Raw genomic sequence first — 21225 nt, forward strand, 5'->3', positions numbered from 1 at the left:
ATGATATTCGAGATCCATATAGATGCTGAACTCAATATGACAGCAGCTGGGAGGGGGCTAATCACTCTGCTTACAGAGACCAGTCTTTATTATTTCTTTCTTTGACTGTTTTCACATGGGATCGACATAATGTACAAATAACCAAAGGTATTTACAACTACAAAGTCTCTGACACTGTAAGAGGTTAAGAGAAAGTACTGTCACAACTGGATCTTTTTTTTTTTTTTGGTTGTGGTTGTTGTTAGGTTTTCTCTTTGAACTTTCGAAATGTGAAATACAGTAAAACCCCCTTATAACACAGCTCCGTCTTTTCACAGCTTTGGAAGTGCGGTGGGCCTGATTGCGTTCCAATGTCAACACTAGCTCGGTCCGCTCAAGGTCAATGGTTGATGCTCTGCAGCAGGTCTCTGCCAGCGGGGCGCCCACCTCGTGCCTTTAGCGCTGGTGTTATAAAGGGGTCCCACTGTGTCGGGGGGGGTGTGTTGGGAAGGAAAGCCGTTTTGGGGTAGAAAATAAACAGTGGTTCAAAATGTGATTGCTAATCAGTACAAAAAGACCTTCAGCGACTGACCTTACTCCCGGAGTCCTTGGCTCCACATTCCCCCTTATCGTACCACCATTTGTTTTTCAGCTTGTCTAAGATGCCTTGTTCACTGAGTTTCAATACTGCAAGGTTTACAGGCGTTCTTCACGTGGGAAATAACATAAATAACATTATATTATGTTATTTTATGTTATTCAAGCTTCAAACTACTTTAAAACTATAGAAAGCGATAAAGCAGGGGGCCCTGGCCACAGAGTAATTTTAGAACACTGCAGGCAACCTGAGCATTACCTTATAAAAAGTTAACACTACAGCAACGCTATATTTACCAGGGCCTGCCCATATCGCTTTGAGTAATCGGCACACACTGTTAAATAATGAGGATAGAAAAACAGGCACTCCTCAGATAGGCTGTGTGTGGTGGGGAGGGGGTCTCCCCCCAAGTGACAATCGTCCGGCGGCAGCTTGTGGTAGCTTTGTGGCGGAGGTGTGTTAGGTTTGATCTAACCGGGTGTCTTGTTGTACTTCCAGACAGAAAGCAAGCTCTATGGAGGAGCGGGGGGGGGGGGGGGGGGGGGGACAAGACAAAAGGATGAATCGGAACAGAAGAGAAAGTAGATTCTATGTACACAACGTGCCTTCTGATTAGTTGTCCTTTATTATACAGATCTGTTGCCCAGATGAAACTGATCTCAGAAAGAACTGTCCTGCAGACATGTCTTCAGTCCACAAACTGAATTCTTACGCACATCCTGGCCTTAGGATTGAAAGTGGAACGTGGACCTCTGAGTTGTGGCTGAGAGGGGTTTCAACCACGAGAGAACTGGACTCTGGCTTGTTTCTGTTACTGACTGGCTGTCTCTCTGGTGTGGCCGTAGGTCGGTGGTCAACTCAGATAACGAGAGGGTGAACCAGACTGTTTAAAAATGGATTATTAATATGGCATGATCTAAGATGGCAAACTGATTCTGCCACTGTGGGTAGTACTGTAGAGAAGCAGTTTAGGTAAGCTGTTCTCCTAAAAGAAGACTTCCTCAACTGAGAGGCTCCTAAAGCTCCAGGAGGCCAGGCCATTGCTCTGTAGCCCTTCGCCTCTTAAAGCATTGGGCCTGCTGTCCGAGCCACTGGGCAGATGCAGGAAACCCTACTGGTCCCAGGTTAAGATTTCTTTTCTTAGAAATTTCTTCAGCTGTAAAATAGGAATAGTGACCTTTACCCCGTCGTCTTTCTAGAGCTAATGGATTTTAAGTAAAGTATCTCTTGTAACTTCAGATAAAAAATGCATTATATTTAGAGGGTGGCATAATTCTATTACAATGCAATAAGCTACTGTGGGTTCAGAGTCACATGAACAATATTGCGAATACTAGTGCATGTTATGCTGAACGCCACCAGTTCACAAGGGGGAAAGCAGACACATTTCTGTGACTATGAACATGCCATAGAATTTCTTAGCTTATTTGGGATATGTTGGAGCCACCAACATATCCGGTCATTGAGAAGACTTCCTGTAGTCCCAGAGATGTGGCCTCTATCGGACCAAGTCCCCGAAGCCTATTTCCTTTCTCTCCCCCTTTGCTGTTGAGAGCAGAGGGACCATCTCATCCTGAGATATTCCGAGAAATGTATCATCATTTAAAAATAATATGCAATTTCAGAGTACTTGAGATTTGAAAAGCTATAAACCTTGAGTGTCAGGGAGGTGACACTTTCTCGGTTGGTGCTGGGCTTGGCAGCCAGAATATCTGCATTTTGTATCTCACCAGGAAATTGAGGTCCTTTTATATTTTAAACAAGTTCCTTCAATCAGTGCTCAGAACCTTAGCCTTCTCAAATGCCAACAGGTTTGGCTTGGGATGCAAAGCAACAAAAGATACTCAAAACTTGGAGCCTCTTTAAGATATTTTTGACAGTGAGAGTTAAGTCTTAGACTTTTAATTTCACTTATTTATTTATGTTTAAAGATTTCCTTTTTGAGTAATCTCTGTGCCCAACGTGGGGCTTGAACTTACAACCCTGAGAGGGAGGGTTGCACACCCCACCGACTGAGGCAGTCAGGTGCCCCAAGTCTAAGACTTTTATTTTATTTTATTATTTATTTATTTATTTATTTATTTATTTATTTATTTATTTATTTTAAGATTTTATTTATTTGACAGAGAGAGACAGCGAGAGAGGGAACACAAGCAGGGGGGCGTGGGAGAGGGAGAAGCAGGCTTCCCGTCGAGCAGGGAGCCTGATGCGGGGCTCGATCCCAGGACCCTGGGATCATGACCTGAGCCGAAGGCAGACGTCTAACGACTGAGCCACCCAGGCGCCCCAAGTCAAAGATTTTTAAAGGACAGACAGGCCATCTATGGCCCTGAGATCAGTGTTGGAACTGCCTTCTCTCCTACTTCCCACTGTCTGGCCCCCTTCTGTTTCTCCTTTCCCCTTATTAGTTTTTGTTTTATCACCAGCTCACCCCCAGTGCTATGCCTTAAGCCAGGCACTGGCACCCAGGTTCCGATGGTAGGGGGATGCTTCCCAATGGCACCTGGGTGCCTGATTCCATCAGGAGCCCAGCACAAAGTACTAAGCATTTTCTTTCTCCTTTCTGTGCTTCCCCCTTTCTTATTGTACAGGGCGCAGCGCCCTCCCGCTGCACTCTGATGAAGCCCTTACTGGTCCCTGTCCTCCCTCAAGTTACTATGTTCTTCAGATGACTTCATTCAATTTCCTTAGGACAGTGGCTCTTACTGGATCTCCGGAACAGAGCAGTGTGATTAAAGGCACTCACGCTATGGTCCAAATAGAGATATCTCCCTAGAGAGCCTGGGTTTTAAAGAAGGTTGTCAACCATTAAGTGAGCTAGGTTGATAAGAGTGTTACATGTTAGTTTAGGGGATAGTTCTCAAAGTGTGGCCCAAGAACCCCCAGAGGATCCCTGAAACCTTTTCATCAGAGGGTCCCCATGATCAAAACTATTTTTCTAATGATACTAAGACCTTCCTTGCCCTTCTCACTCTCATTGCCTCCTGCTGCACAGTGGAGTTTCCTGGAGGCTTCACGACATGTGATCTTGCAACAGATTGAAGGAAAAAGCAGAAATGAGAATCCTATTCTCTTCTATGAAGCCAGATATTAAAGCAATTTGCAAACTCATAGGACAGTGCCGCTCCTTACTAATTTTGTTTTGGAAAACTAAGTCAGTTTTCATAAAAAGTATGTTATTTATGTTAACATATATTGGGTTTATTATTTTAAAATAAATTAATGAATACATGCTTTTAAAATGCCATTTTAATTTCTGGTATGGTAAATATTAGTAGGTATAACACACATAAACAAAATCTTTTGGGAGTTCCCTATAATTTTTAAGGGGTCCTGGGACAAAGCAAAATTTGTGAAGCACCGGTTTGGGAGGAGGGAAGGCTTTTCCTGTGCCAGGGCTTATCCTAGGTTGCCACCATCCACTCTTGCCCAAACCCAGGCTCAGTATGTCAGCAGTTTAGAATGCCACTTCTGACAAATGGCCTGGCCCTCCCCAAGGCCATCCAGTGGCCTCCACAGAAAGGCTGGTAACTGCTCTCCACGTCTGTGGCCTCCGTGGTTACCATGGAGGTTACCTTAGGGCAAAGGTTCTCAATCAGGGGTCCTTTTGTCTTCCAGGGGCTATTCGGCAATGTCTAGAGTCACTTCTCATTGTCACAACTGAGTGGGGCGACACCACGGGCATCTAGTGGATAGAGGCTGGGGATGCTGCTGGACACCCTACCGTGCACATGACAGCCCCCTACCCCAGAGCCCCCAGGGTCAGCTGGGCTGAGGTTGAGAAACCCTGCCTTAGAGCATCCAGACCTCATCCGGTGCCCCGGGACTTTAGAGAAACCTGACAAATGATATACTTTTAGAAGTTTAGTCTTTGGGGGAAAAAAAATCCCAGGGCTTATGAAATCTGGCAGGGAACCAATGTGCGTTTGGGAATTTCTAAATAAAAATGAAGGAGAAAAACAAACATTTCAAGCAGGAGCACAGCCAAGGAGCATAAAAGCTGTAATCAGAAATCACTGCCAGGATTTTCTTTCTTACTGTACCTTACGGGATGTATTGCCCAGCTCAATCCGAACCAACCGCATGTGCTGACACCCTCCCCCAACACACACATGCACGCACGCACAATTTGAGATTTTAAAGGAAGAGGATTTAGGTGGGCATTTGGTCATTTTAAATGTCACTTTCTCCATGAAGCCATTTTCGCTCCCCACCCCAGTATTTTCTCCCCTCCTTATTATTTGCACCCATGTCTCATAACTCCCCCTAAACTGTGTGCTTCTCAAGAGCAGGGACCGTGGCTTACATATTGGTATCCCCGCTTAGAATTGTTCTCTCAACAAATGCTTGTTGAATAGATAACTCTCTTTTAGCGTTTTGCTTTTCAGCCTGGGAATCTCACAAAATTATCATACTTCTACTTATTGTTCGAATTTAATGATCACCCTAAGAAGGGAGATTTATGGCCTCTACTTGGTAAGTAAAGAAACCCAAGCACAGATAGGTTAAGCAACCTGCTCAAGCCTGCACAGCAAATGATGGGGCAGGCCAGAGGGCAAATGAATATCTGTTCAACTCTGTACAGTGCATTTTCCAATGGAACACACGAAAGGGTGGCAGTCCTCTTTATTTTTGTTCTTCGTGCTTGGATGTTCCTAATGAAGTTTGTCTTTGGGGACCACCATACTCCACATAGCTATCAACCTAGCAAGGGCATATCTGGTGGCTGGGGCCTTTCACTGCTGCCATAGGTCTCCAAGGGAAGGCTTCAGAGCAGTTACTGCAGGCCCTTAACTGATACCTCAGAGAATTATAAGTCAGAAATATTTATTGTACTCACCTCAACAGAGAACAGAAAGAATTAAACAAACTAGGTCAGATTCCTATCATGGAAATTAGTCAGGCATTCTCCCCTTTGGCGGGCTTGCTATGAACGTTTTGCTGAGTACAGCGCTCCCAAGATGAAGGCAAGGGTCCAGGAGAGCTTTGTGGTGTAATTTCAGGAGGTCTGGGAAGTGTCCCCAGCTCCAAAAATATTTTCCTCATGGGGACCTGAAATTCGCATACCTTTAAATGTGCGCAACATTCCTTGTTAAAATACAAAGCTTCTTTGGGAAATGGGACATGGACCAGAGTAACTATTTACAAACTCCAACACTCTATTCCGTTTTGTTTAAAAACTGTTCAGGGAGGAAGAGTGTAAAGCTCCCCCTAAGAAGAGAACGATCCGCAGCACCTGAAGTCATAGGAATGTGTACGGACTGGTGAGCAGATGGAGAGCATAAGAACAGAGGTGAATTAGCGTCATTTGAAAACACATGAAGCTTTCCTGAGCGTGGAGAATAGTCATGGAGTGACATCTATTTTTTCTATACCGTGGGATAGGTCACCTCTCCATACACTAGCTGTATGTAATGTAATTCATAATGTTTTGAAAATGAGTCCTACTTTGGAAAAAAAAAAAACCCGTAACTGGCTGATACAGATTTTTGCTTATCTCTGCCATCCACACCTGGCAGGACCTCAGCTACAAAGGACGGTGCTCATGAATCCAAGGCATCCAGGCCTGGGTGGTGGGTGTCCAGGTTTCCAGCTCATTCCTGGCATGTGCCAGCTGGGTCAGTGTTAACTTAGTGATGGCCAGTGTTACATACGGAGACAGTTTTAGGATAAGAAGACCATTTCCTTTACTGTGAACATGGAAACTGTTTACTTAAAAAAAAAGTAACTAAAATTTTTGATATATTTCAAAAGAAGTGTCCTATTTCTTTTTCAATTTTGAGTTCAGGAAATACCCCAAAATAGGTAGTTTGGAGCCATGAACAAAGAACAGAGAAGTGTGGGGAGAGCGATGCAAGGGTGCTGAGTTTTCCCAGAGTGGGAAAGAAGGAAAAAATGGCCTAGTGAATTAATGACCAAGTTGCTTCCTCCCAATGGTGATCCTGGAAGTGTTGATATAAAAATCTGTACTGTGGCTATGTCTCTGAGCCTGAAAAATACAGGATCCCAGGGGCAGTACGATATATCTGCCCAAGAGACTATGGGATGGATTCTGCTCTGAATGGCTTCACTTCTCCTTTCTGAGCAGGGACACCTAAAGAGCAAATGCCTGTTTAATTAATGATGCCAGAAGATCTTCAATGGTGCCCTTAGGAGGGGTGGATATATGTATAAATACATAGCTTACAGAGACAGACAAGGAGATCACAGAGAAGTAAAAGAAATATATGAGTAAGCATGATGTATTTGCATAGTTAGTGAAGAACCTGCTCTAACAACCCAACATCTGGATGATGACAATGGAAGCTTATCACAACCTAAGCTGGAAGCCCTCCCCTCACCCCATGCCTCATCTAAACCTCACTCCAACTTACTGACCCTTGCTTCTTGGTACCTAGTGATTTTTTTCCTGTTGAGTGACTTCTTAGAATTGTCTTCAGCCCAGTGGAGGGAGGATTGCCAGCCATCCTCTCTTTCACTGGTTTTTCTACTGAAGATATTTCAGGTTCTCACGGGGACAAGTCACTTTTCCCAATTGCTCACTTGCTTCCCTCACCTTTTCTGAAAAACTCCTAGCATCATTCAGGAAATCACAGGCATGTGCAGACAGGCAGCTAGAGACATCTCTGCCCAGGTAGGTCTTGATTTATTAAGTTGAAGCCAATTGATGACCAAGCAAGAGAAGATTCTTTGCTAGATAAAAGGATTTAGTCTAAGGTCCTTTATATTCTTTTCTGTTGGTTATCGTGGGATAGGTCACCTCTCCATACACTAGCTGTTGGAGGTCATCGTAGTTCAGTATATGCCCTAGGCTACACTAGAATCTGGAGCCCTTAAAAAAAAATCTCTATCCAATTCTTTCACAGGGCTTTTTGGATGCAGGACTCTAGGAGAATGAGGATTTAAGTCATTTCAATCCTTCTACCCTTGGATCAGCCTGAGCTTTCTCCACAACCTGGGAGCATGTTCCATACGACTGCTGGCATTACTGGGCTCTGGCCACCCCGGCAACCCTCAGCCCCCAGGGGCAGCTACAATGATTTGCAGAGTTATGCAGAGCTTAGCTGCTAGAAGCTCCCTCTGAGTGAGAATTTATATCTATGTAGTTCACAAATGTAGCTGAGACCTATTTAACTCCTTGCTAATTAGACCATAATTTAATGCAAGTGCAAAGAGCAAATTCAATAATGCATGCATATAACATGAGGAGTTGAAAGCTGTGAGTCATTTTACTAAGGGCCTAAAAATGCTAGTGACTGAAACCTATTGATGAGCATCTATGCTAGAGAAGCAGCTCCAGAAGTCACCTGTGGATATGTGAGTAAAGCCAATGCATTTGTAGATGATAATCTCTTAGATCAAAGTGATAGACCCCTTGAGTCCACAAGTTGTGAATTTCACTGATGGACTTCTGCCAAACCGGGACTTTGTCCAACCTCTCCCTTTAGAACAGGAATCCAAAACCATTATTGGTTGTGGACTAACTCACACAACCCAATTTGTTTGGGAGGACTTCTTACTCCATTTGTCCCTGATAGAGAGAAGGAGCTCAGGGAAGATGCTCAGCATCTGGAGAAGCCAGTTTTGGTTAAAACGTGGCCACAGATACTTCCCCAAGTCATAATTGATATGATGCACTTGAAAACTCTGTTTTAAGAGCCATTAAAAACTCAAACTATCAAATTTGGTTGGGCTTTACGACTTATAAATGTGTTTCCTTTAGTTCATCCCAATGGCACCAAGAAAGAAAAACCTAGCCAGACAAGACAGAAACCGATCTCACGTTAGATCAGAAACTCACATGACACGTGTTTCTGAAGACGTCGAGTTCATGCCCCGACTCTAGGCAAAATGTTCATTGAGAGTTTAATCTGATGGGTGTCGGCATCTTCTTTTCTCCCCAAAAGCCCTCTCTTGAGCATGACCCATAGAAAAATAATCAGTCTTAGCTTACGCTCCATTAGATTGCAACAAATGGGCTCTATCTGTCAGATCCGAAAGCTGACTACCGGTTGTCAGGCCAGGACCCATTCCATCCTTTCCTAGCACGCAGTCCAGCATCCACTTCTCTGCCCTTTCCAGCAGTGAGGCTACGTAAGACACACCAGCAGACTCAGTCTCTCCCTCTCATTCTCTCTTGCTCGCTCTCTCGCTCTTTTTTAGATGTAAAGTATGCCATTGCCTTCAGTTTGTATTTTGAGAAATATTTGCTTCAAGGCCAGTTGAAATTAAGCTTTATGGGGAATTTAGTGCTTGCAACACACTTTTGCCACCTGCGACCAATGGGGATTTGCCTCACGTGCCAAGGGCCAAATGCTGTACCGCTCTCTAGAAAGTCAAAAGAGAATGGATTTCCATTGTTCTCCATAAATTTGCCCCCACCCTTCTCCACCAACTTCAGCTCCCACCCTCATTGCATATATTTCAATCATTTCAAATCTTTCACGTCTCGGTTCCATGGCTGTCTTGCCTTTCGGAGAGTGTAGTTCTATAACCTTCTCTCCAGATGAAAGGAAACCAAATGATCTGGTCTTAGTGGGGCAGAAAGGGTAGAGACACACACCATTTCACTCTGCCTCTGTGGCCGTGTCTCTCCTGTCGGCAATTGTATAATAGCATTCTTACCTGCAGGCTTTTCTCTCCTGCTGTTCTTTCAGTGGCTCAGGTGTTGAACATTTTAGTCATTATTTGTCAATAAGAAACACATTCAAGTTATCAGGATAACACCAAAGGCAAATCATCATGTCTTAATCATAGAAATCATGTTAAGGCCACGCAATTTCCAAAAAAAAAAAAAATCGCTAGAATGGATTAATTAAAACAATTTTTTTTTTCTGGACTACAACTTTTTCCTGGTGGTAGAATTGATTCTTTAACACCATCTGGCAAAAATCAGTGGTTTTGGCAGTCACTGGACTGGTTCAGTTCCTAAGGCAAAAAAGGTCCCTTGCTTGAAGCAGCCACTTGAGAGAAAGTGAGGGTTTGCTCTTGGGAAGAAGACCTGGGTAAAGTTCAAGGAGCAAATTTAGTCACTACCAGCAAAGAAAACTGTCAGGTTCTTCATACTTCCAGGAGGCAGCACCAGCACAGAGACATGCAAACCAACGAAGAGCATAATATACTCACCCTACTCCTTGATCCCAAACCAGTCTCGGTGATTCACAGGAACTTCTTCTAAGACCCAGGAAGTGCCATCGATCTGTAATGATTCTTGCCTACACACATAACAGTGTCAATAAAGAGTCATTGGGATCCATCTTAACCCTGGGCATCCAAAATGTCTACCTTTAGGGATGGCTTCTGCCAATAAAAGGTCCATCTTGTTGCAGGTAAAAGGCAGATGCAGATTCACATCCATGACCCAAGGCCCAAGAATGTCAAAGAATTCTGGGTGTGGAAGAGAAGTGGTTAGGAGATGGTGGCATGGGAGAGGAGGATTGTAGACATACATGGAAGAAGAAATACACACAAAACTGAGGCTCTCACTTATACATATGGGAAACATAGTATCATCTCATTCAGCTAAGGGCCACCAAATAGGAAGCTGAGGGCATTTGAAAGTGGGCTGTTCTAAAGTATAACTTTTTACCGTCTTTGAATATGAGACTTGCTAAGCAAATGCAGGAGATCAAAAACATGATTGCTGGTGATAGGAAGGAAGGACGCGTTTGAATTTCTTAAGAGAACAAACTCTTTTTAGGTCCTTTGAAAGCACCCACATGAAAAGAAACATAACTAATTTTAATTGCAAGCCACTTTTTGAATTTAGGAAAACAAGTTCCCTAAATGCTTTCCTAGCGTCACAGTGGTTATTCTAGTCCCTATATAGTTTTGAAGATAACAAAGCTGCATTTCTCTAATGAGGTTCTTCTATAAATCATAATGATCATTCAACCATTTCTTTACTTAATCAAAGTTTAACTGCATCTCTCCCATTGTCATCCCTTACTTCCTGATATGCCTTGCAAGGTAAGGTACTGGTCATGCAACTCTCCTTCCAGTCAAGGGGTTCAGGGTGGTTCCATTGAAATATTCTGTTCCAGTGTTCCCCAAAGCACACAAAGCATGCTGACTGTCAGCTTGGAAAATACGGACACTAGAAGTCTAAATTCCTGGATAGAACTAAAGCCGGGACAATTTTAGGGTGAGGTGGGGGGAGGGCTTACAAAGCCTTGTCCCCCCAGGCACAGGTAGCTTGTTTCATAGAGCAGACCCCCTCTAGGAAGGTACAGCTACACAGGAAAGCTAAGCTGGTGCACTTTCCCCAAGATTAAGGGAGTGAAGCAGGGTAAGCGGGGGCGGAATCAGAAGAATTTGAAAGTTTGAGGCGACTGGCAGCTGTGGAGGGAGGCTAATGTGCTTATTTGGTAATTCAGCAGCTAAATCCCTATTCTGCTGTGATTTACAGAGACAGACTTTCACTGGCTATGTCACAAGCCCCCTGTGATCTGGGTTTATCGCTGGAACAACCTACTGGCTCTTAATTACCGCATTTACACAACACATTGTAATAACGCACTAACACAAAAGGGTGACTTGCAGGTTAAAAAATTCCCAAACCACGGCTCTAATTTTCATGATCCTTGGCTGTACATTTACAGTCCATCAAGGAAGGGTCAGGTCTGATTTGTTTGGGTCCTATTAGCCCAGGTTCAGGAAATGGCTAAAACAGAGCAGGATTTCGGTGCAGGGGCCACCTCAGTGGCTGACCTTGTCTTAATTCCTTGCATTCTGAAAATGAGATAAAATCAGGGAAATGAAAGAAAATAAATATCTGTTGTATTAGTTTAAGCATGTGCACATTTAAAACAGCCTCAAAAATTGCCGGTTCCGGTTCCTTCCATAGAAGGGTAACTTTTTGAGAATAGGCTGAAAATTCATGATGTCTCATGCCGGGGGGGAAAAGTCAACAATTTAACATAATTGCCCACTTATCGTTATTTTAAGGTTGCGGGAGAGAAACAGAGAGATAAGTATTGTAGGTTTTTTTCCCTCTCCTGGTTTCAGAGATAATAGGTGTGGAAGTGTTTTTGAAAAAGTAAAAGCACTCATAAATGTCAGGCTTTGTGATTATTGTCATTTTTAGTAATCAGCACTGAGGGCTGAAATGGCTTAAATATGCCATTTGCCTTGTAACCAAGGTAGTTGAGAATGAACCTGGTTTTCGTGGAAATATCTCACATGCAATCAGCTTCGCATTGCTCATTGGATGGGTCTATGTGATCAATTGCTGTCTGCAATATTATCACAAGAGGTGACCCTGAAAGTCAGCAGAGATTTAGCTGTGTGACAGCATTAGCTGTGTGACCTTCTCAAAGTCACCACCATCTCTGGGTCTCACTCTCCGTGAAATGATGGTACATTCAACAGTCAATTGTCAGGTCACCTGGGGATGGGATACAATGCGGAAGTGTAATTCTCAAGCCACTTTACTAATACAGTCAAACCTCGCTGATTTGGACTAACATAGGGGAAGGACTGTCTGAATGAGAAAGTCCTGAATTACCAAACAGGCTTGGGGAATGACAGCTTTATTACTTTAGGTCTGTTTTGTAATTCAAACTCACTATAATACAATGCTGTAGTAGAGGTCCTTGTGAGAACTACTTTAGCAGATAGATTTTTAATAAATATGTTTCTATCTAACGAATGCTTGCAACGTTTGCGAAAAAAATTTGTTCTCTTAAGGAAAAAATTCAGCTGACAATCTAAACTCTTCATTTGCTTAACAAACCTCTCCTGGCCCCTTTCTTGATGCTATGCGGGTAGACACTCCACTGGTCCCTGTCAGGTTTGTCACAAATTGTAAATCTGAGGGCTCCAGATTAATGGGGCTTCACTGCCTTTTCTACCTTCTCCACTGATTTGCTTTAGGCATCACCACCAAATAGTGGTAAAAACAAATTCAAGTTCATCTCTTGCCCCTTCTCTTGCTCACTCTCAGCAAACAGCAGGTAGCGAGAAGGGAGAGGACAAAGGCAAACTCCTTGGTAATCCGGAAACAGAATAAGCAATCGTTGGAGATGCGGCACTCATCATACTATTATCCATAGCTGAGAAAGGGGTTGACTTATTTCAAAAGGCTGGCTGGAGGGATGACCGAAACAAATGATTTTGAAAGATGCCTGGCAGGTAGCACTAGTGTCAAAGAAGTTGGAAACATTTAGGCTCTAGTGAACTGTTTTTCCTACTTGCATATCGAAAATCAGATCATCTGGAAATCGTGGGCTGGCAATAAGGTTACTTGATAACTTTGCAGCAGTATCAGCTGAGGAAAAAGAGAAAAGCTTGATTGCTGGTTGTAATTAGCAAAGAGCCGGTCTAAAGTTTTGGGGGTCTTCAGGATACCAAACCTCGGGGTGAAAAGTAAAAATTCGGCCAACTACATGCAGATTTGTTTTTGGTTTGTGCAACAGCAAACATCTGGTTATTTGAAAACTTCTGGGCACTTGGCATCATGTGGATGTTTTAGACGCTTCTTGACACAGTCCATGGCTCCTCTGTAACCATGCTGAGGGTGAAGGATGAAGTTACGAGAGCAATGTATCCAATCCAACTCACTTTTCATTCTGCAACTCACTTGAGTGAGAAAATTAGGTTCTCCGTGGCTTGCTAAGAACACGAGAAAAAGACCAGGATGAAGGTGCTAAACGCTCTAGGCATCAGGTTAGCCCCTGCAAACTCAACTGAGCCGAAAACTTGGCTAAGCTGTCAATGTTATCAGTTCACACTGGTGGGAAAGGAAGTTACTGCTTTCTGACACACAGTAAAACCTTGATTAATTGGAATCCATAAGGGAGGAATGGAATTTTCACTAAGAGTACTCATTTTGTTTCATTCTTGGCTAGCAACATGCCCCCCCCCCCCCCCGCAAAATGCTTGTATCCACTTTCTCGCCTCCGGGAAGCAGCCTCTAATGTTTGAGGGTCAATCCAGATGGAAAGAAGATATGGGAGACAAAGTTGAATGGGACCTAACCATAGGTCATCTCTTGGCAAGTGATTTTAAAGAAAAAAATCAATTCCTTGCAGAATTCTTCTTTTTTGGTACTATTGCTGCTTTCTCATCAATGTGGAGTACTGAGGAGGGGAAATTCAGTTAGTTGGGGTACTGGTTAGATGAGCTCTGGTTAATCAAGGTTTTACAATGAAAGACCTCGCCAATGCCTGGTAAGATTATGGGCTGAAGAAAGTTGTATTTTAATTTATCTCTTTGAAAGTGCTCTGTGTCAGTGTTTCCAAACCCATAATATACTGCAGACTGGCCAACTAACTTTTCCATCAGGATCCTGAGGAATGGAGAGAGAAAGAGAAGAGCAGAGGTGTAACCATTGTCTCTGAAGGAGAAAAGGGTTGGCTTGCCTGTCTGTTGGCCTGTGTGTGGGAAACACTGTTCTTCACCTTAAGATGCCCATGGGTATCTTGGTTGTACAAGAGTTGATCTTACATGCTTCAATATAATTCGCATACCCTTTGGGTCATGGAGGATTTTGTTTTCAGGTCCTCTCTTGTACTTACCCAACGTGTCCTTCCATTACTTGGTATCATGGCTTCTGAGCTTGCCCCTATTTCTTGTTGCTTGGATGAAGGCTATTCGTTTCATTCTTTCTAGCCCTGAAGAGCATTGTGGAGCCAAAGGAATGCCAAGTAAGATGGATTTTCTCATGGAGGCAGCCTGGATAACAATTAGACCTACCTGAACCAAGAACATGGCTAAGGAGAAGCCAAATCAGGGATTTATACACATGGAGTATCACAGTTAGGCGACGCACTTATTTAAATATACAGAATGCCTTTGCCAAATCTGGATATGGGGTGGCCTGTTGAAGAAAGACCCCATTTAACTTGAAACCGAGCTGGTTCTTTGGCTTTCAAGTTAAGCGGGGCCAGCTTAAACAGGCCATCACATATCAAGAACACCATCCCGTCACTCATACACATAATTGAAGAAGCCAACTCTAATCAACCAACCAACCAACCTCTGTGAGCAACCGTCATGCCTTGGGGAAAAAAAAGGCTGTAACCTGATTTTTCAGTAGGTAGATTTGATTTCTCACACCACTGGTGTGAGGCAGGCAGGGATAGTCTTAAGGCAAGCCTGGGGCTCTTGAAAGCCTAGGCCGTTGAAAACCACACTGTGGCCTTCATAAGGCAACCAGTCTGGCATGTGAGGGGAAGGGAGGGTGTGGAGGGGGAGCCTCTGTCTGGGAGTTTAAGAAGGGACCCAAGTTAGATCAAAAATGCGGGCGGTGCCCTGGAGTCTTTCTGGTTCCCAAAGCTGCCAGGCAGGGGAATAACCTGGTCATTCCACCTTATGTGTGAGTCTTGTGCTCTCTCCTCAATAATAAGATAACAGTCTTGCCGATTACTCGTCACTAAGGGTACCCGGTTGTGGTGACATTGAGGCTGACCTTGGAGTCACCGCCCCCGCTGCCGCACTCTCCTTTGTCGTACCACCATTTGTTTTTCAATTTGTCCAAGAGGCCTTGCTCATTCAGTTTTAATACTGCCAGGTTAACAGCATTTCTTGAAACGATAAAACATAACTTGTAAGAAAATGCACAAATGCTTAGGAAATCGTTAACGTATAAAAAGGAGCACAAGAGGACAAATTGGCTAAATTTCACAGAACGTGGAGCTATAAAAATGTCTGTACAGCAAATACAGGGTTAAATATTGGAAGGTGGCATGGAGGATAACATTTGCTCAAAACTGAAGTGTGCGGGATGGGGAAATTGTCTTTGAGAAAAAAAGTAACAAGAACACCACATCCATGCAATTAACATTCGTCACATATGGCACCATAACTTGGCTTTTACCATTTAAATTGAAAAAGCCGTTGAACTGTAAAATTAAAACAGCAACAAACAGTCAGAGAGGACAACACAGAGAGAGAACATTAAAAAAAAATGGATGCATTAAATCGATGAAACCATAATTTACCGTCTTATTTAACTCCATGGAATAGTGTAGGTTTTAAACTTTTAAAAGTTACCTCAAAATCCACAAGAAAGAAAATGACAACAAAATGCATCAGGGTAGGTGGAATACTATAACAACACGGATATTGTTATATTATTCCACCCACCTTAATGCTGAGCCTTTAGGGGTTGCCACACCATAGCCTTTGGAATCCAGATTTCCACCAACTTTCATGGTATCACACGGTTTTCTCTGCTCAATGTACTCATTCATGGTTGACTCCAGCAGGAAGGCGAACTTCCCCTTGGACTTCCGCACTCGGGCCACTCCGTCCGCTGTCGTTTTGGTAAACACAGATGGCTCTGCTGATTTCATGTAAGACCACATTTTCTCATAGACTGCAATTTTGGACCTCTGCAACAGAGAGAAGAGTTCTTAGAGCTACCAGATATTAGCACTGGAAAAGGCCTTGGCGCAGTGGTTTTCGAACGTGCTCGATTGCCGTCCACAGGAAGAAGAGTGGGCCGGTAGTTACACACATACATATGTAAGCGTGGTTCCACAGTCGGTTTCTCAAAACTGCCCTCATCTTTGCGATGTGTGATGCTCTCTGATATTTTCCACCCTATTCTAATTCACTGCAAACACACACACACACACACACACACACACACACACACACACAAGTCAGGACCCACTGAATTGATTTCGTGGCTCCACTAATGGGTTTGCAATCTAGTTTGAGAAACACTTTCTTGGTTCAATCTTCATCTCTATTCAGAAATCTCCCCTACGATATCCTGCTCTGTGGTTACCCTTTACCTGCCTGAAAAAAAAATGCCATTGGAGGGAAGCGTAAACCATTTCAGTGAGCCCACTCCTGCACAGGGCATCAATTATTGGAAGAAAGTCCTTTCTTATTCTGAGCTGAAATTTGTCTCTCTGTAACTCCCAACCTTTAACACTATCTGCAAGAGCTCTGCAAGGCAATCCCATCCCTGCTTCTGCATGATGGCCGTTGTTAAACCCCCTCTTCGTCTGGTCAAATTCCACTGATGTCTAAAGCTATTTCCAGAATGCTCACAATTTTGGTCTATCTCCCATAGGATTTGAGCTAGCAATGCCTCTCTTTAATTAGATTGCCTAGAGATAGACATGGTACCCCAGATATCTGACAAAGACAGAATGGAAAGACACGCGGTTTGCTTCTCGTCATTGGAGCATTATTTTCTAGCACAAAACTGCCTGAGTTTTGCATTAATGTATTTAGCCTTTCATCCATCCTTTTAACAAATATTTCTTGAGCATCTGCTATACCTAAAGCATTCTACTGGGGGTGTGAAGAATATAATAGAGAGTGAATAGGGTCCCTCTTTCAACTCAGGTGGAGACCAAACCCCAACTTTTAGTTCTTCCTGCCAAACCAAGTTTCCCTCATCTTTACCATTTTGGATTTTGAATTTAATGCCACTAAATTTCATCTCAATTCAGGTGGTCCTTAGAATGTGTACTAAATGCTTATAGCTCTGTATAAGGCATTCTGGAGAATATAAAGGGAGTGTGATCTCAATGACCCCAGAACTTCCAACTGAGTTCGGAGCTAGGTCCTTAGGAATGAAAACCCTACAGAAAAATTCTGAAGTGCTATTTGACCAGAGGTGAGGAAGCACAGTAGAAACTAGAAACCTATGCCATGATGTCAAGTGTCATTTTATGGGCTTTCCTGGCCCCGACCTCAGGTTTTTTGATTGTTAATTTAGCTGCTCTCCTCTGGAGTTTGGCTGACAACATTCTTGAGGCCGGCTTAAGTAATTCCAGCTCCCAGAGCTATGGCCATGGAAAATGTTTATGGCAATCAGATCCCCCACTGAGGCCCTCACTGAGCCACTGAAAGTCTTCACTGAGATTGGAAATATGGTTTCTACGTTTGGTTTGCAAAAAGAACAGAAAAAAGAAAAAGCCAATATGGCTGAAGCCAAATGAGCAAAAGGGAGAATGGTAGGAAAGGAGTTTAGAATGATAATCAGAGGTCAGGTCTCGTAGGGCCCTGTAGGTCATGGTAAAACATTTGGATTTATTCTGACTGGAAACGAAGGATTGTGAGGAGAGGTGTGATAAGATCTGATTTAAAGTTTTAAAGCATTACTCTGGCTGCTGTATGGAGAATCCACTCTAAGGTGGGCCAGAGTGGAAGCAAGGGGACTGGTTAGGGGGCTATTCTAGTAGTCCAGGGGAGAGATGGTTGTGGCTTCGACTAGGTTGGGAGCAATGGAGGTAGAAAGAAGAGATATGTTTTGGGGAGACAGGACACAAGCCTTGCCGATGGACATCTCCACCTGATGGTCCTATAGACACTGTGAGATTAAACATTTCCAAACCAAACTTACTATCTTAGAAAGCCTGGCTCTCCTAAATTCTATCAGTAAACCACCTAACATTCAAGCTAGAAAGTTTGGTTTTGGCCCCTTCCTCAGCCTCTCATTATGCCATGTTTATTCTGACACAGAAATGTAGGATCTGTCCTTTTGTCTTCTTTCTATCCTCATTACCATTGCCCTGGAGCAAGCTCCCATCATTTTTTGGTCTGGACTACATCGCTTCCTAATTGCTCTCCCAGCTTCATCTCTCTCTTCAATTTATCCTCCAGTGATCCTTCCAAAATGTAAATCTGATCATTCTTTAAAATCTCCTGATAGTTCCCTACAACCTACAGGACAAAATTCAGACTCTTACGTATGATATTTAGAGACTTTATGATCTTGAACTACACTCTCCTATGATCTAGTCAAAACAGACTACTCACTGTTCACCGAAATAGGCCACACAACTTCACGTCTTACGCCTTTGGTTATGCTTTTGCTTCTGCCTGAATTATCCCTATTCATCTTACAAGGTCCAGAGCAAATATCATGTCTTCTGTGAAATCTTTCCTGACTCTCTCCTGGTCCCACAGAAGTGCTTTCTTGGGTGCTCTGAAAGCACTTTTGCTTATACCTTTGCTACAGAGCTTATCGGAATGCATTTTGGTGAGTTGGCTATGTGACTGTCTTACTCACATTACTGGGTGTTCTTGAGGACAAAGTCCATGCCTGATTCCGTTTGGTAGCCCTCTTGGCAGCCAGCACAATCAACATAGTAGGCATTCAAGATATATTTGCTTAATAACTGAAGCTTAGCCTGATCAGGGTGACATCTAGATTGTTGGTCAAAGGTATTGGAAGGTTGGTGAAAAATGGCTACCAGCACTAGTTTTAGAGCACTGTAGAATTCTAGAGCTGAAGTCACTTTTAAGATCATTGGATCCAATTTCCAGCTGAACCAATCAGGATATATGCTTTGTAATCCGTTTTGTTTTGTTTTTGTTTTTGCCACGTGGTCTGTCTTTGTTGTCCACACCAGTAACTCTCCCCTAATAATCAGGTCTTCTAAGATTGAAATCTCACCCATCAACATTTATGCTCATTCCATATCACGTTATCCTCTGACACATAAAACAACTTCTAAACATCACAATGAAATGCATTCTCAATGACTGAATTTTATCTCAGTAGGAATTTCCTAGTCAGTGGCTCAAAGAATTTTTAAAAATAGTAAATAATTCAGATGCATTGAAAGATACAAAAAAATAATGTAAGAACACCTTGTATCTGCCACAAAACTCAACAAAACATTATGAAGTCAGTTGAAGTCTGACTATATTCCCCTTCCTAACTGCATACCCTTCCTCCAGACCAAAAGTAACCATTACACTGAATTTGGTCTTTATCATTCCCTTGCATCTCTATATTTTTATGAGAATAAACATATCTCCTTTGTGATAGCTGCAGAACATTTCAATCTATGGCTATACCATACTTTATCTACACAATCTTCTATTGAAGGACTTTTAGGTCAATTCCCATTTTTTTTTTTTTTTTGGTATTAGAGATAACACTGTAGTAGGTGCATATCTCTGTGCACTTGCAAAGAGGTATTTTGTGTTCATCTTGCCCGATCAAACCTGAGTGAAAGGGGGAAGGGGGTAGACCAATTTGTCTCTTATGCTATTTGCAAACAGGCTGTGGCTTCCAAAGATAAATTTATAAGGCAAGGGCAAAGGGGTCTGTGAATTCTGATCCGAATACACTGTAATTTGGATTCATTTACTTCATCATTTACTTGAGCTCATTTACTGATACAGGTTAAAAGGTTTATTCCTTTAAGTAATGATGAATGTCTAGGAGAATAAATGGCAGTGCTCGAAGTGGGCACTTTAAATGTGTGTGGTGTACATGCAGCAGATATTAATGAACGCAGTAAATGAAAAGTTAGTTAGTGGCAGAAATGACTGGGTCCTGGTTAATGACTGAATTCTGAACTAGGTTAAGAAGAGGAAAAAGCTATGGCTCATAAGTGAGAAAAATTAAGCTGAAACGTTTGTCTTCCTAACTAGTGTTTAAGTGACAGTCTAACATTTAGACCAAAAAGAAGAAAAAAAGTCACTAGCACTTTTGTTTTTTTTTGCAGTCTGTCTTATTTTGGCTGAAATACTGAAGGCAATAAAAGGAATTGAATCCTAGCTTAATCATCTGGGAGAAATTAAAAAAATTATGGGCAAGTTCATTTTTCTCAAACCCGCCATGATTCATCTATTTCGTCCCACAGAGTACCATGTTGTACCTAAGAAGGAATGAGCGAGGGGTATGCAGAGAGGCTGCACAGAATTCTCTTAGCACTGCTAGATAATTAGCATATGAGATCCAAAACGGAGAAATCCATGAATGGAGGAGGAGGAGATGAATCCAAACCAGCAGATAAAGCAGAGCTCTAGCATTCATGGACTCAACAGTCACTGTACCAACTATTTGTAATAAATCATGAAGGTCAACCATATGGAGGAATTTGCCTTTTTGTTGAGTGGAGATTTGAATCTTGGGCCCAGTGAGGTTGATGCATGGAAACATGATCAGTGACTGCACTTAGCCCGCCACTCAGACTTTGTATGTCTTTGCAGTACTGGTTGCTCTTCATCACTGTGCCTAAGTATTCCTCTGGAGACCCAGGTAATACAAGGTAACTGTATAGTGCAGTGGTTGAGAGTGTGGAGTTACAATGCTTGGGTTTGAATCCCACTTGCTGGGTGCATTAAGCTATCTAAGCCCCTGTGTGTCTCAATTTCCTCATCCATCAAATGGGATAATTTTTTTAAAAAAGTGCCTACCTCAAGGGATTCTTGGGAGAAACTGCATGAGTTAATGCATGTATCTCACTTAGAGCAGTGCCTGGCACACAGGGAGTGCTGAAAACATTACATGTTTTTATAGTACAGAAAGTGTAATTTGTTTTCATGGCAGAATTTAATAGACTTATCAATTACTTTAGTCCCATAGTCACAGAATCATTACTTCCATTTCATGGAGGGAATGATATGTTCAAGTGTTACGTATTTGGGTCTTCAGATATATTATTCCTGGTGAATGCCCATGGTCTGTCATCAATAAAAGTCATTCCCATTGATTTGGATTTAAAAAATTTGTTGAAAGAAAAATGGGTAAGATGGCAAATTTTCCTTTAAAATTTATGTTTGGTAGTTTAGTTGAGGTTCATACATTAAAATCCCCATTAACCAGAACACTGCTACTAGGGAGACCTGATGAATGAAGCTTTCTGCCTCCCTAAGAGTTAAATTAGAATATCCACTTGGTCAACAGAACATCCAATTGGAATCAGTAGAGTAACAGGCTTTAA

At 42.6% G+C, this 21225-nt stretch overlaps 1 protein-coding gene and 1 long non-coding RNA gene across 7 annotated transcripts in view; one reads left to right on the forward strand and one right to left on the reverse strand.

Annotated features, from left to right (window-relative positions):
* LOC141370373 (uncharacterized) overlaps positions 1-21225 on the forward strand; it is a 213686-nt gene that overhangs the window by 82197 nt on the left and 110264 nt on the right. The window lies entirely within an intron of this gene.
* Positions 1-21225, reverse strand: part of GRIA3 (glutamate ionotropic receptor AMPA type subunit 3) — a 280967-nt gene that overhangs the window by 8706 nt on the left and 251036 nt on the right. For 4 of the 6 annotated variants that reach the window (XM_073879199.1, XM_073879198.1, XM_073879197.1 and 1 more), the window contains 2 exons: positions 15665-15912; positions 572-686 (listed from right to left, as the gene is read on the reverse strand). In XM_073879199.1, coding sequence (XP_073735300.1) covers positions 572-686; positions 15665-15912 — 363 coding nt within the window. Of the gene's footprint in view, positions 1-571; positions 687-14987; positions 15103-15664; positions 15913-21225 lie in introns of all 6 variants that reach the window. The other 2 variants (XR_012374364.1, XM_025852630.2) reach the window with 2 other exon arrangements.

Source organism: Callorhinus ursinus, unplaced genomic scaffold (assembly GCF_003265705.2).
Source record: "Callorhinus ursinus isolate GAN/ISIS: 27379988/994484 unplaced genomic scaffold, GSC_fseal_2.0 scaffold33, whole genome shotgun sequence".
Classification (NCBI taxonomy): Eukaryota; Metazoa; Chordata; class Mammalia; order Carnivora; family Otariidae; genus Callorhinus; species Callorhinus ursinus.